Raw genomic sequence first — 13,024 nt, 5'->3', positions numbered from 1 at the left:
ACCGGAGTTTCCCCGATCGCTTCCCGGCACTGACAGCGGGCGGAGGGAGGGCGGGAGGTAGCGGGCCGGGCCCCCGGCTATTAGTACCGGCCCTCGGCGGAGCCCGCCTCAGTGCTGAGCCGCCCCGGTCACTCGCCGCCTCTCAGCACCATGCAGGGGCTCAGCGCCGCGCCGCCCGCCGCCTTCCTCCTCCTCAGCGCCCTGCTGCTGCCGGCGGCCGCGGCGCCGGGAGCCGAGCGGGAGCTGAACCCCAGCAGCCGGCTGGCGGCGGCGGCGGCGCGGGTGGCACTGCACTACCTCAACTTCCAGGCGGCCTCCCCCGGCGCGCTGCGGGCGCTGGGGCAGGTCCGCAAGGCCACGCTGAAGGTAGGGGGGAAGGCGGCGGGGCAGCGGGGTGGCCGCGGGCGCGGAGGAGGGCGGGAGGCTCCCTCGGCGGGCAGGCGCGGTCTTTGAAGTGACGCTGGGAAAAGGACAATTAATAACAGTTATTATAATAAAAGAGCGGGACGGTGGTGCGGAGCTGAGCTGCCCTGAGGTTAGCGCGGCCCTGCGCTGAGCACCGGGCACCTTCCCGCCTCCCTCGGCAGGCTCGGGGCACCCAGGTCCCCTCAGGGCGCTGCTGTCCCACCATCCCTTCCCTCAGGGGGCTCCCCTCAGGGTGGGAGCGAGGATCCGCCTCCAAGGTCATTAACTTACTCACGATTTAAATATCCCCCAAATCCAGGCTCAGTGCCCTGGTATGTTGGCTGAGGTTGCTCCGAGTGCCTGGAATCAAAAGCGGCATAGTGCAGATGAGGGAAAGAGGAAACTGAGGCACATGGCAGGCACATGATGGAAAGAAAATGGTTTGATAAGGAAATGTTTTCAGCAGAATTGCTTCTGGAGTGATCATCGACTTTGTGTGAGTAGGGACGGAAAGGGCTTTGGCTTTCCATCTATGGAGACCAAGAGCTCAACTAAAGGCAATGCAGTTCCCATCAGAAAACATGCCTGTACATTCCAAAAAAACATGCCAAATGGAGGTGGGGGTCCTAGATAGGAGCAGCTACAGGGGCAGAGCTTTCATGTCAGGGAGAGCTTTGTCAGAGATGCTCGAGGAGGTGCCCAGGGCACACCGAGCATAGGTCCCACAGCCTATCCCGACCGTCAGGGCCCCCGCCGCTGCCCACAGGCACCTGCCACGCAGCCCTTCTCTTCCTTTGGCCTCAGGTTTGGGTTTGGTTTTTTTTCTTTTTTTTTTAAAAAGCCTACTGGGTTTCTGAAAGTAAGAACAGGCAAAATCTTCTGAGGAGCATTTGTCCATGACTGTAGATCCTGGAAGGAAAGCATTGCCTTCCGGGAAAGCTGAGGAGAGTCTAAGCTATCGCAGTGGATGGGATTTAAAACCAGCCCTCTCATTTAGTCTTTCTCGCCAGGCTAGTGCTGAGCAGCTCCCTGTAGCAAGGCTGGCTGTTTTGGATTCCCAGTCTGAAGTGCCAAATGCAGCACTGGATTGCACTGGATCCTTTTCTCGGCTCTGGCATCTGAAAAGGAGATCTTACATTTGTCCTTCAGCATCTGCACAGCTTGTTCAATCCAGGCCCTCACTCCTAAAACTGAGAATAAGATGGTGTAGTGTAAAATCTTCCCTTTCAAGAAAGAAGTTCCAAGCCAGCTAAAAGTGCTTAGGATGTACTATTGTGGTCCTTACAACACTGAACTTGAGCCTCAGTCTTTCACATATATCCCAGTTGATAGTGGTTCAAAACCAATTTGAAGCCTGTTTGAATTGCACACAATATTTAACAAACCAGAATAATTTCCAATTACATTTGACAAAACATGAACTACTGCGTAACAATTCAGAATTTGTGTGTTACTTTGTGTAATGCAAAGCTGAAAGATAGCGTTAGTCATGCTTCCTACCTGTCTGGGAATGCAAACATGAGCTCCTGCTATAGATTTATCTGAGACCATACCCTTTAGGTAACTGTTCTCATCATCATTCCCAAACACATCATTAAACATATAGTTTAAGAGGAGCTGAGCATGGACATGCTAGTCCTTCCTTAATTCTTCCTATGAAATTGCTGTAGACACCTGTGACAGAAATTTACTATGATATTTGATACTTCTCTCGAAACATACAAGTGCTCCTTCTGTGTTTACCGGGTACTTTACTGGGTAGCGTTCATATGTATATATTTATATATATAAATGCTTGTGCCTCTTTTAAGCACAGCAACATAGCCTTTGGGAGCAGCGTGCATTGCTGGAAGCAGTGCACTTGCCTACTAAAGAGCCATATGAGAAGTAGGGGGTTGGTGCAGATCTTCTTTCCAACCCCAGCATAACTTAATATTTGCAAGGTAGCATTGGTTGCAGGGAGGGGAAGGGATCAGCCACCTGCTTTTTAATATAGGAAAGAAAAGAATTGGTTCATTACAGAGAAGTGCCTCATTATTTCCCTACAGTACTGATGCTGTAGCAGCTCGCTGTAACCCCTTTCTGCAGTTTATTTCCCCTTTTTCTTTGCACTCTCTGTGAAAACAAGAGGAGAAATGTACTAGACGTAGTCACTTCCTTCTTTCCTGTCCTCCAGTGTAAAAAAATGAAAAGAATTTCCTGGAAGGAATGTGTTATATTATGTGAATGCAAGAGACGGACATGTTGGGGTTTTTTGTTTGGTTGGTTTGTTTGTTTGTGGTTTGGGTTTTTTAATTTATTTTTTTTAAGGCGGCTATTTTCCTATTGTTTAGTATATTACTAGACCTAGTAAAAATGAGATATTTTTATAATGGAATTTAATCATGAGCATTTTGCTTTCAAACTAATGTTATTAGCCCACTAGCCAGTGAAGCTGTGGTAATTAGAAACAGGACTGGAGACAGTCACTGGTATGGTAACTCTAATAGATGTGAAGGATTTTTCAAGTTGAGGTAAAATGAGACTTCAGTGCTTTTTTCTCCTAGCAACAAATAGTAGAGATATGCTAAAAATATAATAATTCCTACCTTGCCATTGGATGCACTTTTTGTTGTCCCTTCTCACTGATGTGGGTTTTTTCTTAAGTGAGTATCTTCTAGGAAACAGCAGCATGCATCTCATGGAATTGTTGACAGCTGCACTTTAAAATACATTTTTGAGAAGAGAAGCATTAGCATGTGCCAGCTGAAGATCCTAGAACTCAAGAGAAAACTTTCAAAACAGTGACGTTACAGTCTCCCATACCAAGCTGTCCTGGAAATCATAACTGAGCAGTAGGTAGGTGAAGCAGGAGGCGAAGTCTAAAGGTAAAGCTAGGTAATCGCTTGGCTAAACTGCAACATTTGCTTAAACTGGACTACAAAATAGAATTTTATGGATATTTCTTTTCACAAGCTCATTTTGACACAAAACTAATATCAGGACTATGGTCCTAATATGAGAAGTCAGTTAAAAGGTTTCTACTTATTTCCAGCAGTCAGGACTCCACATTAGGGTGAGAAAGGTAAAATCAGTGACAGGGCAGGTAAATTGCCTAGGGAAAGCTAGATACAGAGAGGTAGAGAAAATAGCCATCTCTGCTGGCTTTTCCTTCCTGCCTGGGGCAGCCTGTGAGCTCACCTGTTTGCTTGTGGCTCAGACACCTCCGGCACCTCCAGAAGCCACAGGCCACCTGAGCTGGCTTGCAGGGACCGTGCAGGGCTGTGAGGTGGGAATTCCCCAAGGCAAGACCCCCAGGGGACACATCTCTCGCTCCTCTCTCAGCAGTGCCAGCTTCTATGTACTTAGTGATCAGGTCAGCCCTCTCTGATGCAGCGACCAAAAACTGGTCCCAGGGAAGAAATGCTGGTGGGGAAACACAGGAGACAAGATGGAAACCTGCAGTAAGGGGTGAGAGGGAGATCACCCCTTTCCATGCCAGAGGGAAGTTAGAGCAGTGTAAACTAATTGCGAAATTGCCTCCCTCCTCTGGGACCTGGAATGAAACTGCTCTTAAACTGCTATTCTAGCTTTTACAGTACTAAGAATGTGTCATGACAGTTGCATTAATTTTGAGCCCAGAAATAAAACAATCCCATGACCCAGATATTCAGTGGAAAAATGAATTACTCACTTGTTTTTTTCTCTTTTGGACACCTTTTATTTAGTTGCTTTCAGCCAGCCATCACTGTGTGATGTCAAATATTCCCGAGCTCCTATTTAACGCGCACTATGGGATGGTTTATGCAGTGATGCATTTTCAGATGATAGTGGAAAATAATATAAGTGATGCTTTTCCTTGAAACTAGGAATTCTTTTGTAAAAGTTAAAATTATTTCATGCCAAATGTACCTTCTCCCTCTCCCTGCTAAGATCAGAGAAGCTCTCTGGTATGCATACCCAAACTGAACATGTATTTTAGCTGCATAGCACCACTTGAAAGCTTCCTAGGTGCTGCTCACCTAGGTGCTACTGCTACAGTGGAGTTGTTGCAAAGGAAGAGAGAATTATCTACCTCAAAAACCACTTAAGCACAGAATTATGTATTCTTTTTAAAGTGAGTATTTACCAAGTTATTAGTCATGAAGCTTTTCAGTATCCTTCTATTGAGAAGAATCAGGGACTGAATAATTAGTTTATAAAAAGTTCCAGTTGATTTTGTTTTCTCTGCTAGTGCTCAATATCAGGCAAATGCAATGAAACTGCTGAGATATCTTGTCAGAATCTGATTACTATTCTCAAACTTATCACAGCTATAAAGATGATTTTTCTTTAGCAGACAGAACAGGTGACACCAATGCAAGAACAAATAAATATTGGAAGAAAAGTTGAACACATTCTAAATGACCGAACATGCTGGATAGAAAGGATCTGGCTTAACTGTAAAAGAGCCTCTGTTACAGGGTTCAAGACCCTGATGTACCTGAGATCGTGCAGTCAGGCTGTTGTACTGTGTCCCTTGAGGAAGAGGTTGAGCAGGAAACCCCATCAACCATAACCTGTTAAATCAAAGCTTAAGTGTCTCCTGCTTCAGTGGCGTTGTAGTCCAGCTGACTCCGTTTCAGGTTCTCTCATCTGTGCTACTGATGACAAGAAAAGGAATAAGCTAGGGTCACTGTGCTTAAAAAATGCCCATACGTGGTCAAATGAAGAATGTCAGAAACAACAGAGATAATACCTCTTGGGTAGCTTTCAAAACTTAGAAACTCAGACTTAACAGCAGTGACTATCATGAGAGATTAGACCCTTCTTTCAGCGCCATGAATTACTGATTCTTTTGTAAACCTGCATTTCAGAAAGCTAGCGTTTACCATTTTGCAACGCTACGAGTGTCTGTTCATGTCATAATCTCTGTCATTCTGAGGACAAGATTTTAGCTGATCCACAAAACAGGCAGGAGAGAAGGGGAGAACGAGGAGGCAGAGAAGAGATTGTAAGTCTGAACTCATCCTCTCTCCATTCCCTCCATTCCCTCCACAGTGTCAGCTGGGTCCAGCTCCAGACGTGCCTTGTCATAAAGCTTCAAGAGGGGATTTCATAAAAGTAGAGCAAGTGACTAAACCAATTTGCCCTCTTATCTGCAGCGTGTAACCCCGAGTGTGTACTGAAGGCAGGTGCTGGGCTGACAGCCTTGCCCTGGCAATGAAACTTTGCTAACACTGTGTTATTAATGGCTTCCTGGAAGAAAGTAGGATTGGAACACAAAGGCCCAAGTTTAGATAAAACATTTGCTTTGGGTTCTAATCTTCAAAACTGTGCAAACAGCCAGACTTCCCCTCCTGTTTATCTGAAGAGTATTGTATTTAAAAACCATGTAAGACTAACAGATCAGTGCTGTTCCCGGAATACAGCAATTTTACTTCAATGTACGCTTTAAAAGGCAGCTTGTGTTCCCCGGTAAAATGCATTTTCTACACACTACATCACACATGCCACACAGAGTAAAACCTATGTGACAACTTATCCTATACCAGTAGCAAGAAGAGGTTTAACAGAAGGGAGAATGTCTCCTATTAAACCAGGTAACATATGCAAAAGGAACAAACTTTCAGACACAGAAGTGACATGTCTTCTGCATCAGAAAGCTTGTCTAATAAATCACAGCGTAGCATACAAAAAGACTTATTTTCTTTCATTTATTTCTAGCTGATTTAATCAAAGGAAAGGCTTGGAAATGTACCAAAGAGTAAAATGACACATAATGTCACTTTACAAGGAATTAGTTGAAAAATACAGTTTTCCATGCTATTTGTTACTCGGAATCCCCACTCAAAAATAAATATAGGAATCTCAAAAGTGAATATACAAATTGGTAGGAAAATATGAGACTGACTACCAAAGTAAAGAGCAGCTACTGCAAATACTTTCTATTAGGCTCTGCTCTTACACTACTAAATGAGACATTGAGCCTGCTTCAGAGTGATTAATATCTTTTGTGGCCAACACTAAAAGCTCATTTCTGTCTCGGCATGCTTGGGGCCAGGACAGGCTGTGATATCCCACACCAAAAATACAGTTTATTAACTGAACCATTTCTGTCAACCACAGGAAAAAAAAAACCCAAAACAAACTGAAAACACCCCAATTCCAAGAAAATTATGTATTTCAAAGGCGTAATTTTCTAAGGCTTCTCTGCTGTTTTGTGCTACAGGAGATGCTACTGGCTGCTTCCCATCAGCAAGGAGTATTCTTTTTCCTTAAGAAGCAGAATCTCAAATAGTTGATTGGGCAACTTAATGACAGGTATTTTCAAGGCAAAAGAGAGCAGACAGATCAACACCCTGCTCCGACATGCTGTGAAGTGAAATTAGTCTCTTTCCAGTCACAGTAGAAAAAAAAAACCTAGAAGGTTAGCATCCCTAAGATTAAATTAGCCTGTGTAATTCCTGTTCAGCTGTGATTCAGTCAGCAGGATTTGATTCATTTATATATTCAAGGGCACTGTGACAGCCTGTGTGAAAAATACCTCCTCGGAAGCTGAACACTGCTTTGTAATGTTGTTATTTTTAAAGTTACTCAGTGTCAGCCTGTTCTGTGAAGGACTTTGAGCTGCATTTTTCTGCTTGCATATCTCTTTGAAGAAAGGCTTTAAAACATCCCATAACATAAATGTTATTTATTGGTGGTGTTAAGACCCTTTGTGTCTGCTGCTAGGATCATCTCAGTGCATCTCAATCTGACCGATTTCCCGATGCTACAAGGCCACGAGGTAGCCACGGTGCCCTTGTTTTCCCTCCTCGGCGCCCACAACACCTCAGCACGTTACGGCACGTAAGGCTATAGTTACACTGACAGCTGAATCCTTCTCTCTTCCAGAGCATCCCCGATTCTGGTCACAAGTACTACCTGCAGTTCACTACCGAAGACTACAAAAGTGGGGTGAGTTTACGGTCCACCATGTTTCTTCTGACAGTGTGCGTTAAGTGAACACCAACATCTCCAAAGCAGGGTACATTTAATTGCTTTTGTAAATGATCTTTCACGATGGAAAAGTTTACCTTTATGCTTCTACCTGCCCGTCCCGCATGGGGCACCTTTTGCTTGTAGCATCACCTGAATATTGCATCTAATCGGTCCCCTGCCTCCGCCGGGGTCCGGGTGGTGCGAGCACCGCAGTTACCTGCTTTGCTCAGTGCCTGAAGAGGTGGTCCCGTTTAAGTCATGTCAGGCAACCAAGCTCTTGAGTGAAACTTTGCAATGCTCCAAACTCAGTGTGACAGTATGGTCCTCATTATCCAGCTGTATCTCCTGCTGTGTCCACACACCAAAATGAGAATAAAGAGTTGACAGTTGTGTGTTCTTTTTAATTATAACCCCCCATTCATTCTGTCAGACAGTTGTCATTAGCAATTTCACTGTAAGTGTCTGCTTTTCCATTACACGCACATTTTATGAAATTCGGATTATTTTCAGAATTTAGTGTGAATCATTAGATTTTTTCCGTTTTTAAGGCCGAAGTATCGTACAGTGAAATTCCCTGTTACCAATTAATGTCATTTCTTGAGAATTCTCAAGCATATTTCCGAGATGACTAAGTGCATTTTTGCTATACTTTTAATTAAAAACTTCTGTTAAATTATATTAGCTTTGTGGTTTTAACCTATGTACTTCCCTGGAAAAAAATCTATATCCATCTAAAGACTTTCTTGCCCCTGCACAGCTTCATACAAAGCGTCTCATAAAGACAGGTGTGTGCTCCACATGTATACTGCACATGTTAATGCCAAGAGCTTTTTTTAAGAACATGTTGCTGATAAATAAAATCTTGATTGAAGGTAACAGCTTTAAATTCTACCTTTACAGGAAAATGCTGGGAGCTGCCTTGCTACAGTGTTGTACCCAAAGACAAAGGCTCCGCCTGTTGTCAGTATCAAGTGCGTGCACACCAAAGACCAGAAGCAAATCCAAGAAGAGGACAACAAAATTTACCAGAAAATTAGGCAACAAACCAAAGCAATAATTGGAAACAATATTCCAGGTACATTTCTTCAAATAATCAACTGTATTTCATTTTCTCTCCAAGAATCTGGGCACTTTTAATAACACAAGAAAACGTACATGCATTTTTAAAAGCGGACACATGTATTTAGAGTAGCACCCTAAAACCATAGAGCTAACCATCAAAACAATTCCACCTTGCCAGTGGTTCTTGGGGAGAAAAAAAAACCTGCTGCATTTAGCAACAGTGGTGGTCAGCACAATGGTGTGAAGGTGTTTGGGATTTAAAAGCAAGCCGGTGTAATTTTTTTATTAAAGTAAATGCAAAACGTCCTCAGGTACTAACAACTGCCTTAACCCACACACCTTCCCCAGCTGCGGGTGGAAATCCACAAGGGATGACTAACAGAATTTTTCCATCCTGGAAACAGAGCACTCTGGTCCCTGTTTTCCTCCCAGCTAGGCAAGGACCTTCTTTATCGTGGATACTGGGTTTCTCACCTCCTTGTGGGGACCCTGTCAATAGTGTCGCTTTCATACTTTTACTTTGTCTGCAGGGTTAGCATCACCCTCCTCCCCGCTTAAGACTGTAACACGTCTGAGGGAAGAGTCACTTCCCAGGCATAGTGCTACGCCAGGCAAAAGTGTTTTGTGGTTTATAATTTTTCTGCTGAACAGCCAGAATTAATCATTTTTATGTTTGTCTCTTTCTCCCTTGCAGACAGCTATGGAAATATTGAACCTGCCCTGGAGCCTGCGTGGGCCTTGGCTGTTGCTGGCAGCAGTTACATAATGTGGGAAAAGTCAACGGAGAACTTGGGTTACTTCATGGCACAAGTCAAGTCTGTGAAACAGTGGGTAAGTGAAGCAGAAATTACACGTCTGCGTTACAGAAGCTAACGGAGTCTACCGAGCAGCAGAGCACAAAACACCCATCACCGGCCCACGTTCTCTGTAACGGGTGTGATTCTCCCAAAATCACAGTGGCTTCTCCATACAAGCACCTCTGCCTCTGGACAAGTATTTTGTCCAGGTTTTGGTGGAAAAAGTTTACTCATTTGGACAAAATTTGGTTTTCCTTGTTTGCACGAGTGTATCTGTTGGCTTCTGCAGGTTTAATTGGGAGATTTGAACGTACAGTCCTGCAGTTCATCAGCCCCATGCTAAATCGCTCCTAGGACTCTTTGCCCTTGTAGCCAAGCTCGAAGGGAGCATCAGTCTCATACCTGACACGCTCTGGGGAACATGCCTTACACCTGCGGCACGTAGAGTAGGAGTTCCCGATGCTTTGTTTCCATCAGTCATAGAATCATAGAATGGTTTGGGTCGGAAGAGACCTGTAGAGGTCATCTGTGATCAATAGACTGTTTGGATTTTACTCCCTAGTTATTTAGAATGAGATTTCTCTGAAGGAGAGATTAATAGGTAAGATTCTCAGATTTACTTGAGGTTAAACTCAATTAATTAGCATTGAGTCAGCCTGGTTCATGTCAGAGAACAGTCAGACTGCAGAGCCACGCTGCACTTAGTGCCTTCAAAGCTTTTATGCAGGAAGTGCTCCCCCTTCCCCGTCTCTCCACGTACAAAACCCGTCTCACTCCAGCCAACCGCAGCCATCTCGAGCCCTATTCGTCTCGCTCCCTCAGCAAGCTAAAGGCAGTCATCAGAGTAGCCTCTAAACTTCAACAATATAACTTGTGTTCTTGATCATTTTTTTCTTTTTGATACATGCCCAGATAAGGAAAGATGATTTCGTTGAGTTTGACTACACTGTCCTACTCCATGAACTTCCAACGCAGGTAAGAAAGCACATGCGTGTAGTACCTCCTTTCCTCAACAGAGGAACAGTATAAAGATCATAAAAGATGTGTGTTTTTAAATCTGTTCTCCAGGAAATTATTTCATGTCACATGCGCCTCACTTGGGTTCCTGGTCGCCCTCTGAAAGTGAAATACTTCTGTGCTTCAGAGAATCAGGGGCTCGAAGATGGATCTGGGATGGAATCTGGATCAGCTGCTGGGATTTTACATGAAAGTGGAGCAAATTTTTAGCAGAGATTGTCAGCTTTATGTATATGTATTAAATGAGAAAATCCTTGTGTTAATGGACCTGGAGTTGTGATAATTTTTCTACTATACAAGTCGAGCAGTGAATTTGAACGCTTTCACTAGTCTGTTTTGTTCCAAAATTAATTCCTGTAATTTCTTACGCTGCAAGACTCATGTTCTAGAGTTCTACCTAGAAACTTTGCTACTCCATATATACCCAGATGACCATACACAAGTTGGTTTTATGTCACTGTTACTTAGAGTAACATAGGTTGTAAACAAAGTTAATATATTTGGATTAAAATCTCGAGAAAAGTATTAATCTGTCACTAAGAAATATGTCTAATTTTTTTTTTTTCATTTTTTGGGATAGATACATGCTGATTTTTAACTTGCATCTCCGATAAAACAGACCATTACGCAGGGTCGAGGTTGGGTTTTCTTTCAGGACGCTGCTGTTCGACCCAGCTGCCCGTCTCCTCCCAGGGTCTGGCCCTCCAGAGGACGTGGACGGGCGCAGGGTCCCCCCGCAAGGCCCTGCGGAAGCTGGTAACCAGCGTCTGCGCGGCCCCAGCCCCGGTGACGCACCGCTGCTCCCCGCGGCGCGAGCTGACGGAGAGTTTCTTCTCTTGTATTTGTGAGGGCAACTCCAAAAATATTGATATAAGGAAAACATGTTTTGTTGTCTCCCCACTGTCACCGGCACAGAACACTGCAAGGCAGTGTTTGTCGGGCGGAAACTGAGGATGTTGTCTTAGTCTATTTGCAGCACGGCACAGTTCTTGTTATTTTACCTTAAGAAAACCAGACAGAACTGGACAGGAAGACAGGAATGTTCTGTACAGAGAATTTCCACACTTGGGCTCGGCGGGGGAACAGCGCGCCGCCAGAATGCCCCATCAAACGCTCCCATAGTGACTGCCGTGCCTTGAACCCACCCCTAAGCACAACAAAGTCCTACCGCAAGGACGACTTTTTCTCCTTTCACACCGAATTCTCCATTTGGGTTTACAGCAGGCCCACCCTCCCGCCTTTGCTCTCTGAGACGGGGCCAAACTGTCTCGAGTGCGTCATTTTTCCCCCCCCCCATTAGCAAGTTTTCTGCCGGGTTAAAGTAACTCCGTGTCAATAAGTACACCTTACTGAGGAGAAGAGGCGATGGTCGCTGCCTTCTGGGCTGGTTCTGTTCGTTGTAACTTGTGGTGTATTGCGCTATCGTTGATCTGTAATTGGTAACGATGATTAAGGTAATCAACATGAAAGGTTTAACGGGGGCATACTTAGGCTGGGAGATCTGGTAACCCCCTAGATTCAGGCATTTTACACAAGTGTATGAGTCTGATATACTTTTACTGACTGAAGCTTTTTATGTCAGCACGTGAGAGGCATTACAATAAATTCAGCGAAGCAGCATTTCACATACTCTTGGTGTTTTCTTTTGTGCTGCTAAAACATTTCCCATCATCAAAAGCATGAAATCACTGCTTATAATGGCAACACTTCTTAAAGAAATTGGTGATGAAAATATTTTCTTAGAATTAAAACAAGAAAATAGCATGGATTTTGCACTCTGGGGTTCTATTTCAGCAATGCATTTAACCACAAGTTTAGTTTCCTTACCTTGTTTTTGCCGCCACTCTCTGGACCTAGAGCAGAGGATTGGGCACTTCCAACTTACCAGATCAGTGTAACTGACTCCAAACAAGCAACACAAACTTAGGTCAGTTAAGAAACTGTGCAGCAGTAACTCCTGGGCAAGCAGCAAACCTGTTGAAGTTCAAAGGTATAATTTCCACCAACTTCTTTAGGGCCATGCTTTCAGTCAGTGGATCAGAACCTAGAACCGTACAGTTTTTACTCAAGCAAAATTTTTGGTTACATCTACACAGATGTTAACCAAGTCGAGGCTCAGACGGGTTCACAGTGAATTCCTCACATTAAAAAACCCACACGCAGAGCATACCTGTAGGAGGTCGTACAGACAAGAGGAATAGTTCTCCACCGTTGCTGCGAGGAGTTCTTCAGCTAAGGCAGATACACTACGAGTGCTATCTGAAATCTGATTGAAGGAAAAACCCCCATCACGCACACAGGAACAAAATCCAGGGCGCCCCAAAATTAGGCTCTTGCCAGCGCTTCTGTCCTCCTTCCGCTGCCCCCACTGTCCGTTCGCCCCCTCCCCGAGCCGCAGATTTCCCCCCTCGCCTTTAAGTTGAGGAGAGCCCGCTGTGCCCCAGCCGTCCCTCCCCTCTGCTACCCGAGGCCGTGCTCTCACCGGCTGCGTCAGGTTTGCGGAGAACCAGCACCCATCCGGCAGGACCCATTAGCCAGGAACCCACATCATGACTGGCCTCTATTAAGCGTAACATAAAAGCCACAAATAAAATAATAACCACCCCATTTATTTCTTGCATTCACAGTGCTTTTAAAAGACATGTTTGATTTTTTGGTAAATGTGCCGTTTACTTGTTTAAGAAAATCTCCAAATGTCAGAGAACCTGCAAGGCTTTCCTTGAAATGAATTCCAGCTGAGTATTTTCACAGAAATAAAGCTCTGAATGTAAGGGAATCGAGGACGTGGCCCGAAGCAACGC

The 13,024-nt window shown here is 44.5% G+C and overlaps 1 protein-coding gene and 1 long non-coding RNA gene across 2 annotated transcripts; one reads left to right on the top strand and one right to left on the bottom strand.

Annotated features, from left to right (window-relative positions):
* Positions 1-36: 36 nt before the first annotated feature.
* Positions 37-11,843, top strand: RARRES1 (retinoic acid receptor responder 1). Its single transcript, XM_064457887.1, has 6 exons — positions 37-366; positions 7,261-7,323; positions 8,248-8,422; positions 9,104-9,240; positions 10,119-10,181; positions 10,275-11,843. The coding sequence occupies exons 1-6, from the start codon at positions 151-153 to the stop codon at positions 10,431-10,433; spliced, it is 813 nt and encodes a 270-aa protein (XP_064313957.1). The 5' UTR covers positions 37-150; the 3' UTR covers positions 10,434-11,843.
* Positions 360-4,334, bottom strand: LOC135314401 (uncharacterized). The gene is made up of 3 exons (XR_010373904.1): positions 3,586-4,334; positions 2,994-3,106; positions 360-765 (listed from the first exon to the last, which is right to left on the bottom strand). It is a non-coding gene; the product is annotated as an uncharacterized LOC135314401 (long non-coding RNA).
* Positions 11,844-13,024: the final 1,181 nt, after the last annotated feature.

This window comes from Phalacrocorax carbo, chromosome 7, assembly GCF_963921805.1.
Source record: "Phalacrocorax carbo chromosome 7, bPhaCar2.1, whole genome shotgun sequence".
Classification (NCBI taxonomy): domain Eukaryota; kingdom Metazoa; phylum Chordata; class Aves; order Suliformes; family Phalacrocoracidae; genus Phalacrocorax; species Phalacrocorax carbo.
The sequence above is the reverse complement of the archived record's forward strand: the minus strand, read 5'-3'. Positions and strand labels throughout refer to the sequence as shown.